The 22,879-nt window shown below is 33.7% G+C and overlaps 1 protein-coding gene across 5 annotated transcripts in view; it reads left to right on the top strand.

The window, feature by feature from the left end:
* Window positions 1–10,548, top strand: part of LOC123545171 (solute carrier organic anion transporter family member 4A1-like) — a 43,712-nt gene extending 33,164 nt beyond the window's left edge. For all 5 annotated transcript variants that reach the window (XM_045331500.2, XM_045331498.2, XM_045331501.2 and 2 more), the window contains exons 11-14: window positions 6,049–6,196; window positions 6,854–7,035; window positions 7,548–7,612; window positions 8,209–10,548. In XM_045331500.2, coding sequence (XP_045187435.2) covers window positions 6,049–6,196; window positions 6,854–7,035; window positions 7,548–7,612; window positions 8,209–8,492 — 679 coding nt within the window. In that variant the 3' untranslated portion in view covers window positions 8,493–10,548. The remainder of the gene's footprint in view (window positions 1–6,048; window positions 6,197–6,853; window positions 7,036–7,547; window positions 7,613–8,208) is intronic.
* The last annotated feature ends 12,331 nt before the right edge of the window (window positions 10,549–22,879 follow it).

Here is a 22,879-nt window from a genome sequence, read left to right as displayed (position 1 = left end):
AATGTCCTGAGCTGTATCTGTTCATACAATGCAATTACTGGTATATGGCAGATCTTTTTTTCCAATGTATTGCCAATTGAAACGGGGAAACATACGACTAAATTCTGATCTGTGCCACTGGCACAGCTGTCGACATTGATTCCCGAAATTTAGACAGAGATTTGGTATTTACTATTGTCCGGTAGGATCGCTCTTCAAAAGGTTTTTTTTTTTCTCTTTTTTTTAAGTTAAATAAATGTTTGTGTGAAATAACTTTAAGTATTCTTATAATTCTTATAATGAAAAGATAAGAATGCACGTAAACTAGCAAGACACATAGTTCATAATTATTTTATTAAAGATCAAATAAATACTCTTGAGAGTTTGCACTAGTTACACTGCTTGCTAATATTTTAAGGTTCGTATGATATTCCTGTTTATTGTTCATATTATTATTTTAAATATATGATCATGCAAAATAAAATATTTAAGCTTGTAGTTTGTGTGTTTTTTTCTCATTTGATCAAGTTGTTATCGATTTCCGTATCACCTTCGGGCATGTCCGTTGTTGCAGTCGCTCGTTTACGGAAAGGTGTGAACGTTTGTATTAAGACACAATGCATGTAGGACAAAGGGGATGTGTGATAATCTCGTTTTTATAACTATTTTTACACAATATATATAAAAATTATAACTAGTATACAGAATATAAAGCACGCAGATTATTATAATTAAATACATGAAGACAATACAGTTACGTAGGCAATATTATACTGGGAGCGCGACAAAACATCGACAGACAAAACATCGACATTTCAAAACGCCGACATTAGAAAACGCGAACGCGACAAAAGCTCGACAAAAAACATCGACACAAACATCGACATATGTTTTATTTACACTTTTTCTTCATTTTCAAGGGTTAAATTACTTTGAAATTTTTACACATATCTGCAAGGTTCGGTCTAAATCTTCAGACAATCAAGATCAAGACTCGAACATTTACGGTTAATGTTCAATTAATGGGTGGTGATATTAAAATGTGCAGTTGTGAAAACTGTTGTCAGGTACTGACCAAACTTACACAGTTAATACCAGTTCGATTAAGTGCAACACTGATATCTTTTATGTGACAACAACTCAATTTTGATGACAAAGAGCTTAGTTTGGACTTACTAGGTCATACTAGACAAGTTTCGTGTCAAATAATATCATTCTATGTTACAGATCACGGCTCATTTCTGCATTTCTGTATGTTCATATTCGTAAGATAATTGTAATTTAGTCAATAATGAAAAATGTTAGCAATATGGTTTAAATTCATTCCAATTAATTGAAGTATGACAAAAAAAACATATACGTTCCCTTACTCTGCAAAATTCAAGACATTATTTCGGTAAGGTTTAAGATATTGGCAAAACAACAAAACGTCTATTTAGTGGATTATAAATGTCAGTATCGACTCCATTCTCATCCATCAGATGTTCGTCAAAATCCCGGGGAACCACGGTAGACCTCTGGTATGCGAGAATGTATCGACTCAAGTTGTGCGATTTCCTTTGATCATAGCAAACTTTATATAAATAGATTGATTTTCATTGTACCGTTAAAACCGATGTATTTGTCATTCATAAGTTGTTGAACTGTATATATTAGTAATTATGAACTAAAGCATAAAACAATAAAACAGAGATAATTTGACAATCCTGTATACAATACTATCGCTTTTAACTATTTGATTATTTAGATGGAAACATTAGCCTAAGAGTTATTGTTATAAATCAACGCCATAACCGTTTATACGAGTTGTCAAAAAATAACCACCGAATACTTCCTGTAGTTAAACTATAGAATTTCACTAACGCCGCGCCACATTGTCTCAAACGTCGTTAATTTTGGTCATCATGTCATGATTGATAGATAACCTTCAAGTAACTTCCTTGTAACACCTGTTTATATCTCCTAGGAAGGTATTCATTTCATAATAATCGGCGTTGTCTTTTTTCAAGTGCAGTTATATATATATATACCTTTTTAGTTTGTTTTTTTTGCCTTCACTTATTGTTCTTTGATAGCTTGTTAAGCCCAAAGTTTGCAATGTTTTTATTTCAGTCCACGAACACGAATCTCACAGGTAAAAACTTTCAGCAGATGTAATTCAGTTAGTATACTTATAAAAATATTATGTATTCAGAAATGATCGTCCATGTATTTTGATGTCTATGATCAATTTAATCCAAAAATATATAATACACATTTAAAAAACCCATATTCGCTCATGTTCGGTTATTTATGGTGGTACAGGCCTGAAACGGATCGCGTATAAAAAATTACAATAATAACGTGCTTATTGCCGCTATGAATTACTTTAAGAGTAAGTTCTTGCTTTCTTTTTCAGTTTGTTTATTAGATATTGGTAATTCTAAGGGCCTCTATGATGGTATAGCGTTTTGTTCCTCGAGCATCTTCGGTATTCGGTGGTTCCCCGATGGTTACAGCTTAACCTGAACATTCTTGTATGATACATCGCCAATACGTTTTTACTACTTTATCCTTACGACTTCTGTCCTTATTAAAAATATATCCATCAAACACAAGTTGTAACTTTCTTTTTTTGTGAAGTAACGAACTCCATCACTATGGACGAAGATGAAAGTGTTTTCACTCTTTTTGTACATGATTATATTCATTCTATTGCGACGATAAAGAAAGCCAATACTTGGAGCATTTCATCGTTCGATTATACATGCTCTTAGACTAATTCTACAAGAACTTAAATACTTATAAATTATAATCGTATGATCAAAGTTATGAATTATTAATTATGATAATAAAATTATTTTCGGTCAATTTATTGTAAAGATGTTCAATACTCGGATCATTTAGGGCATTAGAGCACGTAAATGCTTATGAATGATAATCGTATGATCAAAATTATTTTCGACCATAAATGCGACAAAATGCCGACACGACACTATGCGACATATCGATCTTTTGTCGCATTGTTCAATTGTCGCGTCGGCGTTTTGTCATGTCGATGTTTTGTCTGTCGCTGTTTTGTCATAGACCCATTATACTTTATATACTGTACGTAAACATAAAGCTACAGCACAGTTGAAAGTATCATTGAAAAAATACAAGTATCATCACGGCACACTACCTTAAAGTCATAATTGGTACATAGGGTCAACAGTCAGATTCGTATTACAATAATTACAGCAGAAACACATTACATAAAAATTGCCGACGGTTAAGTTTATTTCCGAAAATCTTCGTGAATCTCCGTAAATCTCCGAGAGCCTCATCTCGGACAGCGCTAAAATTAGAAATTAACGGGAGCGCTAATTCACGTCCACGCATTAATTAGATATTTCATCAAAAATTGCGTTTGCGCTAATTCTTTGCCGCGCTAATAAATGTACGCCTACACTAACCTATAAAGCTATTGTGCAGCAAACCAGGTATCTAATACTAGATACTTACTTGGGCTGATATATTTCAAAATTTTGTATGGGCAACATCCCCATTTAAACAGAGAAAAAAATCGAGTAAATCTGTGAACTGAAATGATTTTTGATATAGAGATATGTCAATCACATGCGATGCAGTACTGTAGTCTTTGCATTGTTAGTTTCATTTAATAACTGCACCTCCCCGGCATAAAAATATCAATTATTTGGGCAACAACGGATTGTCCGTATTTAAAAACATCATGACGAATGCATTATTGTTAATAAAGAAATCGCACCTGACCCTGTATAATGTTTCCTAATTCATTCGAAAAAGTCTGTGTCAAGCTAGGTAGAGATAGTTCTCACAAAATATTAATTACCTCTCCAAGAATTGCATTCCCTAACCGGACATAAATGTTGTTCAAAAAAGGAGAGGGATTTACATACTGCCTCACAGGTTCACATGGAAAAAGGCTTAAATGTACAAAAAGTGTATCTTATTAATTTTTAAAAACAGTTCCTTTCTCATTCATTAGATTATTTGGTAAGTAGGTGTAAAGAGCAAAGAAATCATATGAAACTACCGAATTGGATTGGATTTTAATTTTTCTAGATTTTGCAAGACTTTATACGGATTAAGAATGTTTTAGCAGAATTAGCCTAAATTTAGTCGCAGTACCTTTTCACGTTGTGTAAAATAGCAGTTCGACGCGAAATTAAATGATTAGATAAATTAGAAGTTGGACATGTATAAGAGGTTAAATTATCTATATAGCGAGCTTAATATGATTTTACATGCAATTAAGAATCTAAGATCATCTCTGCGAACTTTAAAAATACATACTTCAGGGATGTGAGGAGTGGCCAAATCCTGTTCATTGGAAGGACCCAAGTTGTTAGGCTTTAGTACTATAAATGTCCTTAGGTAAAACGTAAGACTTTTTTTTTTATTTTAATCGAACATACTGCGTCATTAAACAAATATTTGCTCACTTAATATCGTTATTTAGTCATTTTCGTACTTTCCTGGATATTTTTTAAAATTTTAAGCATAATAAATTCCATCTTCTATGTCATAAAAGTGTTTTATCTGCTAGAATGAATAGAATGAACATTACCTTCAGTAAATATATAGTTTTCAAGGACGTTGCCATCTGTAATTTTTCACGGTCATACATTTTCTGCCTTTCTTATTTTCTCTTTTTCTAGTTGCATGTCCAGAAAGAGATACATGGGAAATAACAATAACTTACTTCAATCTACAATGTGGCATAGGTCTCTACATATTTTAATATTTTTTCTCACGGCGGCCCATATCCTCACAAATCGCCATGTACTATAATAATTTGGTAACTCATGTTATTGTAATAATTTGGTAACGTATTATTTTCACGGACATTACATGATGCAGTAGTATGTACATTGTAACTGTACTAGAAAATATGCTTTCAAACAAAGGTAATGAATCCTGCACAGAATAACACAGTTATGACACTAGTTGTAAAATTTTCTTTTAAAACAAAAACTCATATTTGTGTAACATAGATTCTTGTAGCGTAAATTACAGCAGTTACATAGTGATGTAAAACTATTGTCACACAGTTTTAAAAATCTTGAATATACCACATATCATAAATTAGCATTTATACCAAGCCAAAACTAACCTTTTGTTTATTCAAGATGCATTGTTCGAAAAATAATGGAAAAACAGGGTCCTTCGAAGCAAATGGCGGCCATTTTGAAATAAAAAATGGCTGAAATGACCTAAAATGTTGATAAAAAATTGGCATTGTATCTGAGCTTAGACAAATCATTAAAACAAGAGCATTGTGCGCATATATGCATTTAAACCCTTCTTCTGCAACATTTAGAAGGTATTAAAAGCAAAAATGGCGGCCATTTTGTTTTTCAAGATGGCCGCCATGAAAGTGACATAAAAATTTGAGGATGATACTTTTCTTTTTTATGAGAGGTTATCCATTCATAAAAACCCAGTTTCAGAAAATCCAGGAGGATTTAAAACTAATTCACCATTCACAACCCACTATTAAGACGATAAGGATTAGTAGCTGGTTGATGCTTTTGTATATATAACCGGCAAACGTAGGGTAAATACCATCTGTTTACAGAAACCAGCTGCCCCTAATATGAATTGCCCCAATGCAATGAGATCCATTTAAACATTTGCAGTCTATTTTAGTCTGTAAACAAAGTAAATATGCAGTTAAAGAAAAGACCATTTTAGCACTCCAAAGGTTTGTCTGAAAATATACATGCTTGACTTCACTGATTGTTTCTGCCTTTTAATTGGATAGAAGAAAGAGATTAATCTTAAAATTGGCCAACGTTTCAAATAGTTCGATTTGTGATCAACTGTGAGCGACTTTTTCACCAAGATAATACTTTTCTGGTGGGATGTCATTATGAGAACTTTTTGTAGCAGTAAGACAAATACATACCGAGCATGCGTGTAAATCATATATCTAATTATTCTCACTGTTCTGTTTAATTTCACATTTAAAAGCACACTATCACTTTTACGAAGTATCGAGTAAGAACTACATATTTCTTCATTTTGATAGCCTTCGTTTTTATAAAACTTCGTCATTTTTCACAGGAAGTCAGCGTCTGGACTGGTATCGAGTTGCAATCTGGACTGTGGTTGTTCAACAGAAGGTTTTGAACCAGTCTGTGTACAGGATGTAGTATATTTTTCACCTTGTCATGCTGGATGTTTGTCGATTGATACACAGAATGGGGTTAAAGTGAGTTGTTTGTGCAAGTTTAAATAACATATTATGAAGTTTGTTTATTTAAGAAAACAAAGATCTATATAATTTTTTATCTAAACATATTTGACTGTCATTACATAACATGTAAAACATGACCTGCCTATACTCTATGTTGCTTTCTATCTGCCTATCTGTTAACCAGATTCATTGCAAGATATATTTTGGCGTATATTAACTATTTTATTGCTGTAGGAATCACATTGTTTTTGATTGCAACCATTAAAATACAAACATGTCCGCAAAGTACGCATCTATTGAACAAAACATCTTATTTTGTAACTGACATCCATACAGACGGACGGACTAAAATATATCACTGACTGATAGATAAAAATTGGCGTTTGTGATCTCCATATTGTCTTCCATCTGCATGTAACAATTTCCAGTTAGACTGGGGAAGGGGTTGAAACGTTAAAAATAAAGTTCATATTCTTTATAGTGTCGTCTGTCCACACAGTAGTAAGATTTCCTTAAAAAGGTCCTTGTCAACACGAGATGCACTTTTTGAAAAATTTAAAACTATGGCAACAAGCAGATTTTTATGTAGCAACGAAACCTCTTCGTAGGGCTTAGTTAGATAAATCAAAATACTATTTCCTAAATCTTAGAAAGTCGTAATCCACATTTCAGGATTATTTCAACTGTTCCTGTTTAACAAGCACCACAATGACTAACTACACCTCCGATTATAGTATGACCCCGGGATTGTGCTCTGGCAGATGTGCCTGGGTTTGGGTTTTCTGTGTGCTGTTCCTAGTAGTGATGATCCTTACATTTGCGACAATGTCTCCAGGTGTAACAGCACTATTTAGGTAAAACATTTCTGTTTACTTATGGCAGATGTTGGTGATGCTTTTTGGATGAAAGTTAAGTATAACACAAACCAGCACAGTGAAACCCCTTTCTAACGAACAACGTTTAGTGTTGAGCGGGGGTTAGTTTGAATAGAATGAACGTTTTCATGAAGAAAATTGTTCATTTTGTTGGGATTTCTGCTTTCCAGAGGTTCCGAATCAGAGGGGCTCCCTAAGTCTGTAATACACCTAGGAAAAGTTTAGTTGTGGCTATTTTCAGATGATATTTGCTTTGTTATTGAAGGCTGGCAGTGTCAGGCACGACGCCGTAACTAGTAATTAAGAAGCAACATCTTTTCTGAGCTATTGAGACTAGAGATCTGAGAAATGTTTTTAAAGTTATATCATGATACAGATCTGTGATAGTATAATCTTGTGCTACACGTGGGATGTGCCTCTTTGTTGTCATTGTTTTATTACATGTATTGTTTTGTTGTTCAGTAAACTTGACGGATCTAATATTGTTACAGATGTGTGCCAGATAAGCAGCGTTCAGTTGGTATTGGTGTGAATCTTCTGTTTGTTAGACTTGTTGGTATGTATTGTAACATCATTTTTCAATGTAAGTAACATGGCTCACACTGCTTTCGTATTACTGTGCAAAATGAAGACAATTTTTCTATTTTCCTGAAAATACTAAGTTAGCGGCTGCTTCTTATTTTTCTTCTTACAAAGTCATGATTTTTGATGAACCCTTATTCATGTCAACCGAGATTTAAGGGCGGCGAGAATCTAGTTATTTTAAAACGATCATGGAATGAAATATGTCATGGTGACCCATCCTGCTATACAGACCCTTTATCGAGAAAATAGTCAGAAATCCTCATTCTAATTATGTTTAAACAGGTCATTTAACGTCATTTTGAACATTTTTAAAAAGGGATGAAACGTCCCATCGAGTTACAGCGATGATTAAATGGTGTACCTAACAGACTGTATCAAGCTGACCTCTTTTTACCTTTGTTAGCGTTTAAGAATATCCGGGCGGTAATTGTGATTTACATTAAAAAGAAGTCAAATTAGATCTATAAAGTATTTAGCTATTAAATTTTTAAAGATGATGGAACTGGCCATTCAGAAAAAGAAATTGATATGGTCAAAGTTGACTTTTATTACTATTTATGATTTCAGGAACAACCCCGGGTCCTATCCTGCTTGGCGCCATCATAGACAGCACGTGCACGATATGGCAAGATACATGTGGCACACAAGGCTCGTGCTGGGTTTATGATAAAAGCACGATGGGTATTCGGATAATGCTGTGGTTTATGGTCCTCAAGATGTGTGGATTTCTCCTTTTCCTGATAGCGTCAATAGTTTATAAGCCTCCGCCCAAGGAGAGTACCGATCAGACTGTAAAAGTGTCTCACGTTTCAAATATCTCTAACGAACAAGCCACCTTTACAAAATTGTGAGGAAAACAATGACAATCTTTATTCAATAAAAATGTATATAGACATAATACATTCAAGTATGTAAAATCATTTTTCGTTCAGAATTATTACATCATGGCGTTAGACGGCATAGCAGCGCGCTGGATAAGAAATCAGCAGAAATCAGGCACATATTTGATTGATATCGTCAAGGACGTACATAATTGTCCTCCTTGATAGAGGGATAACGTTAGTGAGCGTGATCGCAAAAGTGTTCACATCCATATTAAATACTAGAATGTCAAAATGGTGCTCTAAATATAACATAATATCTGATTCGCAATTTGGTTTTAAAAAGGGATATTCAACAACTGATGCCATCTTTAGACTGTTCGGTTTAATTCAAAATTCCTTAAGTAATGGCAAACGTTTGTACGCAACCTTTATAGATATGAAAAAGTGTTTTGACAGTGTCTACCGAAATGCATTATGGTTTAAAATGTACAAACTAGGAATTAGTGGGAAAATGTTACAAATAGTTAGATCTATGTATGAACATGTCCGTTGTCGAGTAAGACATTGTAATAAATACTCAGATTTTATGGAAACAATTGTAGGCTTAAAGCAGGGCGAGATTTGTTCACCGTTACTATGGTCTATGTTTATAGAAGACTTTGAACTATATATTGGGTCTAGACCCGGAAGTGGTTTAAATTTTGATGATGTTACTCTTATAATGTTTCTTTACGCAGATGATATGGTTCTTTTCTCAAATGATGTTGATGATTTACAACAAAGCCTTAATGACTTGTGTATATATTGTAACCGTTGGAGTTTACAAGTGAATACGGACAAAACAAAAGTGATGGTTTTCAGACGTCGTGGAAGAGTTCGTAATAATGAAGTGTGGTCATATGATGGTAAAAGACTCGAAATAGTTGACAGTTTTAATTATTTAGGTGTGGTATTTGACTCTTATGGTAATTTTAACTCAAATATGCAGATGCTTGTTGGGAAATCGTTGAAAGCTATGAACACTTTATTCTGTAATACTAGAGAATTTAATTTTACACCTAAGACGATGTGTAGCCTATTTGATTCTTTTGTAACATCTATTTTAAATTATTCCTCAGAAGTGTGGGGATATACTAAATGTAAAGACATCGAAAGAATACATTTAAAATTTTGCAAAAAGTTGTTGAATGTAAAAATCTCTACAAGTAATGTTGGAATTTATGGGGAACTAGGTCGCTTTCCATTGTATATAAATAGCTTTGTTCGTATAGTTAAATATTGGTTTACAAAATGTGTATTTTATGTTAAAAAATGATCTGCTTAGTGGCAAGATAAACTGGTTATCTAATGTTAAAGATATGCTTACTACAAACGGTTTTGGTTATGTATGGGATTATCCATATAATGTTACCGTAAATGTATTTATTTCTGACTTTAAACAGCGTCTTGTTGATAGTTTTATACAGAACTGGAAACATGGGGTGAATGAAAATAGTGTTCTATTTGTGTATAAATATGTTAAAGAAAATTTTGGTTATGAGGAATACTTAAGTGTTGTGCAAAATCGACTATATAGACAATTATTAACAAAGTTTAGGCTTTGTGCTCATAGACTTCGTATTGAGACAGGTAGATATGGTCGGTATAGAATTGACAGATCTGAAAGAACTTGTGAAGTATGTGGAAGTAATGACATAGAAGACGAATATCATTTTATAATTGTGTGTCCGAAATATAAAACAATCAGAAAGCGTTATATTGCTAAATATTATTTTCAGCACCATAGTATGCAAAAAATTATACATCTGATCTCATCAATTAACGCAAAAGTGGTAAATAAACTCGCATGTTATATACATTGTGCCTTGAAAATTAGAGACAATTTCTTAAATGATAGAACATGAAATAGTTATTAATGCTTTGAAGCTTTGTAATTTATGAACTGTTACTCTCGTTTTGAATGTTTATTTTTTGAATGTGTGGATACTTATTTGTTGTATAGTTTGACCTTATATATTTGATATATTGTATGTTTAGATGAGGAGCTTTCAGCTCAAGTCTTGAATAAAATCTTCTTCTTCTTCTTCTTCTTCTTCTTCTTCTTGATAACGTGTTAGAATCGAAATAGTGATTAGCGCGTGATTAAAATCATTGTTTGTCGTTTAGATGCGTAATACCAATTATTTCACTCGGGTTGCGCCCTCTTGATGATTTTATTGTTAGCTAATATATACTATCACTGTATGGGAAAGCAAGGTGTGTGTCAATGTGTAGCGAATTGAAACAATCCTCAGCATGCATTGATCACTTGTCAATGCTTAGTTTTGACACATTTTGTTCTGGCTCCATGTTCACAAAACATTTTCAGTCTCAGCTGAGTTTGATAATGAATCTTTATTTGTCATTTATATCTAAATAGCATGTTTAAAACAAACTTTTAAGTTAATAACTATTTTCAAATGACTTTTCAGTATTGATGGTCAGTTTCAATTGGAATTAAGTCTTGAAATGTTAAAGTTGATAATAAAATTTCAAGCTCAAACTCAGCTGAGACCGAAGACTGCTTTGTGAACACGCGACACGGTCATCAGCAAGGATATGTGTATACATACTCATTTCAAAAATTCTGGAAAAGATTGGTTTCATTATTGTTAGCAGTAATATCAGTTTGATTAAATACACTAGAAAAATTAGCATTCATATTAGCATTCATATTGATCAACATATGAGTGTATTTCTTTGAATTATACATCCCTATTTTATAAGCATATACAATGTACATTAAAAATAATAAAAACCACAACAACAACAACAACAGCACATTTATTAGCAAAAATCGACAATAACTTGCCTTTGGCTAATGAACAGAAAAAAAATCTACATCTTAATCACAATGTGCACATACATGAAGATATTTAACAATATATCTAGACAATCTATCAAATATAATTGTGGTCACCTTATATAAATTATACAATTCAACACAAAGCTTCTTCACTTTCCCAGTTTTTGAAGTATAGAAGAAATCAGTCTATTGAAAAGGTTAATATTTGGCCACGATGTATTTGGTAAAAATTTAGTGCGAATATGGCTATACTTTGAACAAGTCAATAAAAAGTGATATTCAGATTCGACAACGTTGAAGCTACACTTTCTTCATATCCTATCAGTTCTATTAAGTCCCACATTAAGAATAATCTAATATAAATAATTTAAGGCCATGCTTGGTTTGCTGGAAGACATATTTTGAAAATATGAAAACATTACTTTAATAGAAACATTATTTTAAAATTAGCAGTTAAATATGTTAGTCCAAACTGCAAAACATTCAAAGAGATTAAGGTGGAATGCGCCCTATTTTTTTTTTTTTTTTTTTTTGCGAAATTTCGTCCTGAAATTTATATTTTACAAAATTCAAGATATATGCGATTGAGCTCCGGTTTTACTTTGTCGCCATATTGTTCGTGTTTTCTGCTATTGTGTTACAAACATGGCCCCTGACGTCACTTTTTGTGCAACGCCTAGCCTGGCTCCCTGGCTGCATGGTTATTTTTTTTTATATAGATACTGTAAGCAAAATAAGAAAATCTTAAGCCTCTAAAATAGCGCATTTTATCTGATGGCTGAACCATACCTATGTTCGGGGCCAGGGGCAATAAAAAATGTCAATGTAGAAACAACCTGCTGGAGTTACTTCCCTCTTAATGAATAAACATATATATTTAAATAAGAACAAACATAGGGACGGGAGCCAGTCTATGCAACGCCCAGCTCCGAGTGTTTTCGGCATTTTCCCTTTCCTGCGCTCTGAATGTCATATCAATGAAAAATACAAAATAATGTTCATTTTGCATACAGAAAATACAACTTACCTGGTACAAAATTCAGCGAAATAAGAATTAAGCTTGGGACGTCAGAGACGGTATTGTGACGTCAGAACGGAAAAACTCGCATCAAGTTTTGTTACAAATTTTGCCTTTAAATCCAGTTTTATAAAAACTCGGCTCGATAAAACAACGTATAATTTTGGTATGTTATTTCGCAATGTGTGTACATCTGGTAGACACATAAATACTTAGGGGTCACCGACTTATATTTTTCAATATTTGACGATATTTTACCCCAACCCCATTAAGAAATGACACGTTTAATCGTCGTTTATTTAAAAAAAAAATAATTAAAAAGTATGCGAAGCTGCATGTATATACGGTACATTGGGAATTAATTCATGAAATGAATCGACATGAAGTGGTGAGACTTGCTAGGAAAGTGTAAAAGAAAAAGTCGATTTTCTTTTTCTTTTTTTAAAAAAAAACATGTAATAAGTTGAAACATTCAGGTGATTACGGACATGTTCCGAAAAGAAGAATTGTAGATATGAAATATCTTATTGAGATATTTAAAGAAGGGTGTAAATCAAGTAAACGACATTTCCTTGATATAACTTACGATTATTTAAATTTAAGTGTTCAGATTGTGAACACGAAACTACAGTTTCTAAATCCAGGGCATCCGGAGAAACAGATATGGCTTTTACTAAATCTCCGTACTCCGCTGCAACTGGTGAGGGTTTTATAACATATTTTCTAGTATTTATTACTAAGTGTTTGTAACTGCACTTGATCAAAAGGTTCCCGCTAATAAATGAATTATTTGCATCGGACCAGCAGTTGTGCTTTGTAGGACCACATTCGTAACAGATCGTATTTGTAACAGGTGTTACAAATGAGATCGCACATGTAACAGAAATCAAGCACATTTGTAACAATTTTTGAGACAAATGTGATCGATGCCGATTTTTGATGTGACATCTGATCACATTTGTCACATGTCATTTTCAATCGGAAAAATGAATAAAAAAATTGCATTTTTACATCTGAAACACATTTGTAACATGTTTTAGCTCACTTATACGAAGTGACAAAGTGAGGTTTTGTGATCATCCTTTGTACGTCGTCCGACCGTCCGTCCGTTCACATTTTTCTTGTGAATACGATAGAGACAACATTTATTATTTGATTTTGACAAAACTTGCACAGAACCTGTATATATCTATGATATCTCGGTTCCTTTCAAAAGCCAGCCATATCACCTTATTCGTCTTGGAGTTATTGCCCCAGAGATGGCAATTATTACTGATTTTAGTCTTGTGAACGCAATAGAGACCACATTTTTTGTTTATTTTTACTAAACTTGCACACAACTTATATATCTATAAGATCTCGGTTCCTTTCAAAAACAACCGTATTGCACCATTTGTCACATGTCATTTGCATAAACACAAAGGAATTTCTGATTTTACCCACCACCTACCCCATCTCCACACTTAATCAAATTCAGTTAGAGAGATATCCCAAGCTTCCATTTGGTCAGTGTCATTTCTAAAGAAACCTCCACTTTTTATTTACTTTATTTACTTTTATAAATTTATTTTCCTTGGTAAAAAAAATTCAGAAACCTGTTTGTCATACAATAAACATGTTATATGTTTTTCTCTGTAAAAATAAACAAGGTCATTTCATGACCATTAAACCACATTCTATGCTTGTTGATTTCTCCCATAACTGGTCATAAATACGTTTATGTATACTTTTAAATAGTAACTAGCTTGACTATTCGAAGACTGTTCATGGCTATTGTTCTGATCATGTATCGTCGGCGTGCGCGGGTTCGCTGCAAGATATGTTTTTCGTTATCGTTTTGTTTATTTTTGTCAATTCGCATTGCTTTGAACATCAAAAATAAAAAAAAAAAAACTTATACTGACGACAATGGATACATCAAATGAATAACCCCGACGTGAACTTTATTGGATTATATTTCACACGGGGGAGGAAGTGTTACACGAAGGATGGAGTTCTTCTGATAACCTGTCATGTTTTCTTCTGATAACTGTTACGGAGTTCCTGGAAAACGTTACAGACTTCTTCTGATATCTGTATGACAAAACAAGGTATCGGTCGACGAAATGGTAATTATCAATCTTTAAAAAATGAGAATGGGGTGTAAAACTAAAGACTGATGATCAAGGTTGCCTAATGTTTTGTGCTATGCGCCAGAAGAAAACTGTTTAGTCTAATAATCAGCGCCACTTCATTGAAATCAAGACGTTTTGAGTAATATATCGAACTCGTTTGCTTATTCATACATATTAACCTACTCATTCACGTTCTTAATCATCAACACACGCAATAGCCTAATTTGAGTGCAAAACTGCAAACATAAACCACTACCTAACAATTTTATGCCCGATTTTTCAAATGTTACGGAGTTCAGGTGATAACTCTGAAGATGTCACAGAGTTCTTATGATAACTTTTGTTACTGCCAGGGTGTTTCTTGAGCTAAGTTAAGATACTTTTTAGCTAATTTTATTATTTAGAAAGGGTGTTAATCATGTTCTAATGTAAGATATTTATCCAAGGCACAGTATTGTGGTTATATAATGTATGATATGAGTCTTTTGTAAAGTTTAAAACTATGTTCAGTATAATGACATATATATAGTAAAATACGAAAAAAGGTAACAAATGCAGTAAATTATATTGTTCGTTCTATCAGCGTCTTTTCATGCATGACCATGTTATGACAAGAAGGAAATGATTCTAAATTAAAATTGTTATTGTATGATATCTGTTGATTAGGGACCATAATTTGCCACGCGACAGTAGATTATACTCCATAATCAACAAAAGTCGTACAATAACTAATATGTAAACGGCGACAAAAATTATACTAAAACACACCAAAATTATAGCTTCAAATGTACATGACAATATTCATATAATTTATCAAGTATAATTGTGTGTATGCGATTTTGTTAAAGTTTATCGCATGACCATTTTCATTAAATTATAGACCTTAATCCGAACGCTTTCGCATACTATGTATACAGTTGTATTCATATCAATAGTTTTGCATAAATAATGTAATAATGATAATAATAATGCTATATATTATCAGTAACATAATTATAACTTTACCATCATAATTCTTCTAATCCTTCATATAATAGAATTTTATAAGTAAATACTGAGTACCAAAAAGGGGTTTGTCATCCTCATACATGCATATTTTTTTGTCTTAAAGAATATCATAATGCATATTTATGTGAATTATAAAGTGCTATCTATATCAATCCTTCACCAAAAACGACCTTTGCGTTTGCCAAAATGCTATAAGATGAACAGAAGTGAATTTTGAGTTTACTGGGAAATATTTAAAGTAAGAGGAATAGTTTGCTAGATCATCATTATGAGCGTACACAGTCCCGTTAAAAGTAACATCTAGTTCGAATTAAAGATATAACACTAAAACGTTATCATTTTAACTCAAAAACACACATACCATACATCATATAACCAAAATACTGTACCTTGGATAAAAATATTACACTACAACATGATTAACACCCTTTCTTGATAATAAAATTAGCTAAAAATATCTTAACATAGCTCAAGAAACACCCTGGCAGTAACAAAAGTTAGCATAAGAACTTTGTGACATCTTCAGAGTTATCACTTGAACTCCGTAACATTTGAAAACTCGGGCATAAAATTGTTAGATAGTGGTTAATGTTTGCATCCTTGCACTAAAATTAGGATATTGCGTGTGGGGAGGATGAAGAACGTGAATGAGTAGATAAATATGTATAAATAAGCAAACGATTTCGATATTTTACTCAAAATATCTTGATTTCAATGAAGTGGCGCTGATTATTAGTCTTAACAGTTTTTTTCTGACGCACAGCACAAAACATTAAGCAACCTTGATCATCAAACTTTAGTTTTACATCCCATTCTCTCTTTATAAAGATTGATAATTATCATTTTGCCGACCGATTCCTTGTTTTGTCATACAGATGTCAGAAGAACACTGTAACGTTTTCCAGGAACTCCATAACAGTTATCAGAAGAAAACATGACAGGTTATCAGTAGAACTCCATCCTTCGTGTAACATTTCCTCCCCCGTGTATTTACTAAATTAAATTATTCACGTTTTCATCGTCTGCTAACTATTTTTGTCTCCAGTTCCCGGTAGTTATTTTACCGCGTTTTCTGCTTGCAATTCACGATTTTCTCATGTTTTCAGTGCACTATATAATTCTTCACTCGAGGTTGAATATTTGACAGCATAACAAATATTTTGATTATTTGTTTATTCCCTCCGACCCACCCTTACAGACATTTCAAGTTTCTTAATAGTTATTGCTGATGGCTTGTAGCAGTATTCGAATATTAAAGGCAGATTTGACTTTTTGACTGTGATTTAAATAAGAGTAATAATTTAGTTCTAGAGAGATTCCTCAGGTCAGACATTACGTCTCTTTTATGTTCTGATAGAAAATAAGGTTCACAGTTACGTACTTTATATTTCAAGGGTCTTTAGACATGAACAGTTCCTTGATAATTATTACTGTTGAGTATTCATGTATTACTAGAACTTTAAAGGCCGATATACATTTAACATTATATGAGAATTTGAATTCTTCATGCCAGACTCGGTATCCACATTTAGAAAAGTAACATTCACAAGTACGCATTTAATTCTATATCAATATATTTTATGCTGTTTTTTCCCATGCAATGTTATTCTTTCGTTATCAAATGGAAATTGCCGTTATCCTCTTTTGAGCTATAGTTTTCATTTTATTTTGATTTTACCTAGAAAGAATGTTATGTTTTACACACTGCACATTTTTCTTATTTTGTGATTGTTCAACGAAGCTGAGCTGAGAGACCAGAATGGCCATCTTATATGCTGTTTAACTATTCCAGATTAGATGAGTTCGAGTTATTACATTTGTTTCATTCGGGACCTAAAAGAAAACACATTTTTACAGTTTAGATTTTCATGTACATCTGATTGCTCATCACCACATCGCACAACATCGTACCATCTGACATTTGCAAGACAAATATATTCGTATTTTTGTACATTGCAATGCTGTCAAATACTAAGACCTGTATCCTATATTTTTTGTTTGTTGTTTTTGTAGTTAGGAACATGAAATTAGTGAATAATTGATTTACTCACGACATAGAGTGAGTAAGAGAGTTTTCTTGCCTGGCCTGGTGACTGCATTCATATATTCATATGGAAACACTCTTATTTTGTATCTCTATAGGAGTGGCACAAGTAACTCCATCGGTGAGGATGGTGCAGTGGATAGTTTTGCAGATTACGAAACCGGCGGAGCCTGTTGAATTCCCAGTCAGGGCCGGAATTTCCAGAGGTATTGTGTCTCTCATCCACCCAGTTAAGACTTTACGTGTATCGGTGCGTTTTACCAGACCCGTAAACGATTGTATGAGTGTAAACTCGTATATGAGCCAGGGTATAATTTCAATTAATATTAATGGGAGGAACTAACCATCGACTAGAGTGTCGTGGGATACACGTTCGAGACCGGGTGATAACTACACGTATCTGTTGCGATTTTCGCCTATCGGTGCTGTTTCAAGCTGGGAAGTTGTCTGTTACTAACATAAAGATACTGTTGTACTGATTTTGATATTTTTGATATTTTTGACATTATTATCATTATTTCATCATCATCATCATCATAATCATCATCATTATTTTGGACTGGTCCGTTGTAGGATCAACGGTAAGATTAACTGCCCTAAACTGTATTACCTAAATACTGTTGAAAACAAGCGCTCTGAATCCAACAAACAAACATAATATTCATCAAAATAATTCCACAGGGTGCCAAAATTTGAGTCGTTTGCAGTAATAGGTGTAATATGATCACTACAGATTGTCAATAAATGGTGGTTATTTGTACCAAGGTATTTTGAAATCTGACTAAAGCGAGTTATGATCCGGACACAAACGTATATATTGCAACAAAATAACAAAACAAATCTAAGTTCAAAGCTGTGACCATGAGCTTGGATATAGCAACATGGATCATGATCGCAACAAACCTTCTGTCCGTGCTGATCATTTGTACCAAACAATTTGAAAATCTGACAATGCATGGGCAAGTTATACCAGGACAAGAACCTATATATATCTGCACGAACGCACAAACTCCGCTATTTCACCGCGGGATTATAATAAACGAAGGCCTATTTCCTTACAAGCGAGCTCAGTGGTGTGAGGGTAATTAAAAACTAAGGTGTATTTTCTTAAAATCTCATAGACATTAGTTCGCAGCATGCACAAGGTCGGACCCTCCTAGACTTAAGGCTAACGACTCCGTCCATGACAAATTGTATATAATTTGTCCCAGGACATAGCAACTTCCTGTTTGTCACCCAACATGAGACAGCTCTGGATAACGGAAGATAGCTACAAATGTATGTCGCCACCGGATTCGAACCAGTGACCTGAGCGTATGGGTCTTCATTTCAGCTAGTCGGGGTAACAGTAGAAGTAGCTGAAGTTGTAGTCATATTATAGTGGTAGTGACAGTGGACGCAGAAATGATAATAAAATTGAGCCAAGTCACGGGAAAATTGGCATTCGTAAATTTTTTGTGAATTTCCGGAAACTGTATATTAAGCCTGACCTGGCATTTATGCATCTGAATTAGGGTCAGAAAACTTCATATGCAGGTAGAATAAACCTTCTTTGAAATAACAACGAACGGAGTGTTCTATGATCAGACTGCGCGGATGCACAGGCTGATCTGGACCCACACTGGTTGCAAAGCCTCGAAGATTCCCGACGCCCATTTTCTCATGATGCGGCTAATTTTATGACTTTTTGACGTCGACGACGACGACGCTGACTGTTGATGGTGCTTATGGCAGTCATTTAATCATGTTGCGATGACAACCAACTGATTGAACATTTGCAGTATAAAACTCAACATGATACATATGTGCTTCTCATGTCAACCCCCATGTTGGACAAACACATTCGTAACACATTTTACCTGTTACAAATGCGATCGGATACGTACAAAATCTGTTACAAATGCGATTTGTTACAAATGTGGTCCTACAGTGCTTTATTGTTATAAAAAGACACTGTCTCAAGAATAGATTCTCTGCGTCTGACCAGCTGCAATACTTTATCGTCATCTGAAGATCTATCTTTAAAGAATAAAGTCTATTAGATGGACTAGCTAAACTGCCTTACTATGACATCACTGTCTTTGTCTCTTTGTCTTTCTCGTGCGGAAGGTCGGGACTTTGATCGCTGGTCGTTTACCAAGGATGTGAAAAAATGATACCAGTTGCTTAGCATTTTGCGTATAGAACAGACTCTTCTCTCAACTCGTAATCTCGCATGAATAAGATGTGGGGATTGATGTCTAAATTGGTAGAATTTGTTTCATGATTCACAATAAATTAATCCGTGTAAAAATATTAATTTCATATAAGATAAAGGATCTGGTATACTATTTTCGTGCTGATTATACATGGGAAATGGTGCAACAGTCCGACATGCGTCGATAAATATTTCTGGTAGAATCAGGCAAACCCTCATATCATAAAATTACATATGAACGAAATTTCTAAATATTTCAAACATGTAAAGTACCATTTTTTTATGAAATTAGATCGTCAATTGACCGCATACTAGCTTTTTTTACAAAGCTAAGTTAGCATTTTGCATTTTGCATTTTGCATTAGACTAAGAAGGGTAGTAAGAGAAATGACATCTAGTCTTAAGCTTTGAATCTGCATTTTGAAAACATCAATAGGAATAACCAATGGATAGTAAAAAGTGGATATTGTCCGTAAGTATTGACCTGGTCCTCAACAGAGAAATAACTACTGCGTAAGTATTCTTGATGATTAAAAAATAATCGCATGTGCAAGTTGCTGCGGAGACAAAACGATTAGCCATCAATCTCCGGGTTGTGGGTTTTAGTCCTCAGTCTAACACATTTTTTAAAATTTTATCTCCAAATTTTACCGGACGGAAAATTGATATACTTATCTATTCATTTTGTATGGTTCATTTATTGAAAGAAATACGCTTGTATTCAATATATTTTGTAGTAAGTGTCGAATAAAAATCTTTAAAGGTATCTTAAACAAAAAGACAAATACTCCCAAAATATGCCACAAGAGAAAACAGTTAAATTTCGTGAAAGTCGTTGCAAAAGATATTGTAAGAATAAAAGCAAATACGGTAACTCTATATTACATTGAATTTAAAAAATGGTCTGAGGTAATTTCGAACCCGTGGTAACGTGCGTGGAAGTCAGACGGTTAACTATAAAGGTTATTTATGTACCAATGAATCTTTTCAGGATACAATATTGCGTACAGTAACGAAAACGCCGGAAAATATTAGCGGAGATTAATGAAAGCCAGGTCAAATACTTACGGACAATAGTGCAGGATATACATTTTGTCAGAGTTGTTTTCTTTCACTAGTACATGGCATCTGCAGTTCAAATCGGATGTATCGTGAACATTTCTTATAATAAATACATCTCGTTTTTAACACGAACGTGAGTTGTGTAAGCCGAAAACACGTTCTAATTAACTCTAACGTCATATAGCCTCAAACTATGTTGGGGTGGGGGTAAAGTTATATCATATTGCGAAAAAATGAAGTCGGTGATCCCTATAGGTATTTATGTGTCTACTAGACGTACACACATTGCGAAACAACATACCAAAATTATACGTTATTTTTTTATCGAGCCGATTTTTTATGAACTGGCTTTTAAGGCAAAATTTATAGCCGTTTTTCCGTTCTGACGTCACAATATCGTCTTTGACGTCCTAAGTGTAAATCTTATTTCGCTGAATTTTGTACCATTTAGTTGTATTTTCTGTATGCAAAATGAACATTATTTTGTATTGTTCATTTAAATGACATTCAGAGCGCAGGAAAGGAAAAATGCCGAAAACACTCGGAGCTGGGCGTTGCACAAAAACTGACGTCAGGGACCATGTTTGTGACACAATAGCAAAAAAACACGAACAATATGGCGACAAAGTAAAACCGGAACTCAATCGCATATATCCTGAATTTTGTACAGTATAAATTTCAGGACAATATTCGGCAAAAAAAATTTGGGGCGCATTCCACCTTAAGACATCCAAACCGGTGTACACTTGTTATCCAAACCGTTCCATTATTTTTTTCAAGACACTGTTGTGTCCTTTTGAATTTTATGTGCTTTCTACATATCACAGTTTATGCATGCTTACAATTGAGGTTATCATAAAGTATATTTACATCCATTTAGTCCAAATAGTTTGTTTTATAGATAATACAAGCAGCTAATGCATAACGGCGTTTTGGCCGGGTTTTCCGAATTAGGTTATAATGAGTTGAAGTTCTAATAGTAGCATACAATAATTAACCCCCAAATTAATAAGAAATATTGAAGGAAAAGGGAAAAACAAGAAATGGACGGGTAGAAAATGAAATTAAAAACATAAATTGATGTAAAAAAAATAAAAGTAAAAAAAACCCACAACATTTTCAATGTTTATATCCCTGTGAACTTGACATTTGATCCTGAAATCAATGGGGGTCAGGTACACATCAAGACCAACATACATATAAAGTTGAATGAACGAAATAGGTTAACATGAAACTCATTATTCCATCTATCCGCACATCCACCCGCCCGTCCATCCGCCTGGACAGACCTAATCTACGTACAAGCCGGATTTTCCTTCGAAAATCCTGCCAAAAAAATGAAATTTTGGAACAACTGACGCGACATGGAACAATTTCCATGAGTTTATAAGATATTTCTACGCTAAATACGATTTCGATCGAAATGTCAGTCCGGTAATTACTTATTTTGACATTACCAGTGTTACTGAACAGAATTTGGTAACGAAACGTAGTAAATATCTTCAAGAACTTACATGACGTTACGTTGTGTTTTGTTTGGACAAATCCAAACACACGGCTACCGTTGTAGTTACCATACAGTGCATATGGAGGATATTAGCATAATTATAAAACTGCATGATAAAAATTCGATATACCTGATATTAATCCCATGACGACAATGCAGAATTGCAATGATCTGGTTGTATGTGCGCCCTGCCATACGTTTAGTGTTTTATAAGAACAATTATATCATAATTATAAAATCTTATTTGAAGGCAACTCATTTTCCTCGAGACCCTCGCATATACAAAATTATTTTTCTAATCATACATACACTTCGTACTCTTAAAACGTTAAATAAACAACTGACATATCTATGTACTGTTTATAATCTCAAATCTCTTAATGCAGCTTTAGTGAATATAAATAAATTCTGATGCTTCTCAAATCCTCTTCCACTGGCTTCAGAATAACTCTACGATTTTTGGAAAGTATTTGTCGTGTTTTCTTGTCGGCTGGCGAAAACACGAAAAAACTCGAAAACTCGACAAATAAGATATAAAAAAATATTTGTCGTGTTTTCGTGTCGGCGGGCGAAATCACAACAATACAACAGCACGACAGATAAAGGGCGCCAACACGAC

The sequence above is a fragment of the Mercenaria mercenaria genome, chromosome 1, assembly GCF_021730395.1.
Source record: "Mercenaria mercenaria strain notata chromosome 1, MADL_Memer_1, whole genome shotgun sequence".
Classification (NCBI taxonomy): Eukaryota; Metazoa; Mollusca; class Bivalvia; order Venerida; family Veneridae; genus Mercenaria; species Mercenaria mercenaria.
The sequence above is the reverse complement of the archived record's forward strand: the minus strand, read 5'-3'. Positions and strand labels throughout refer to the sequence as shown.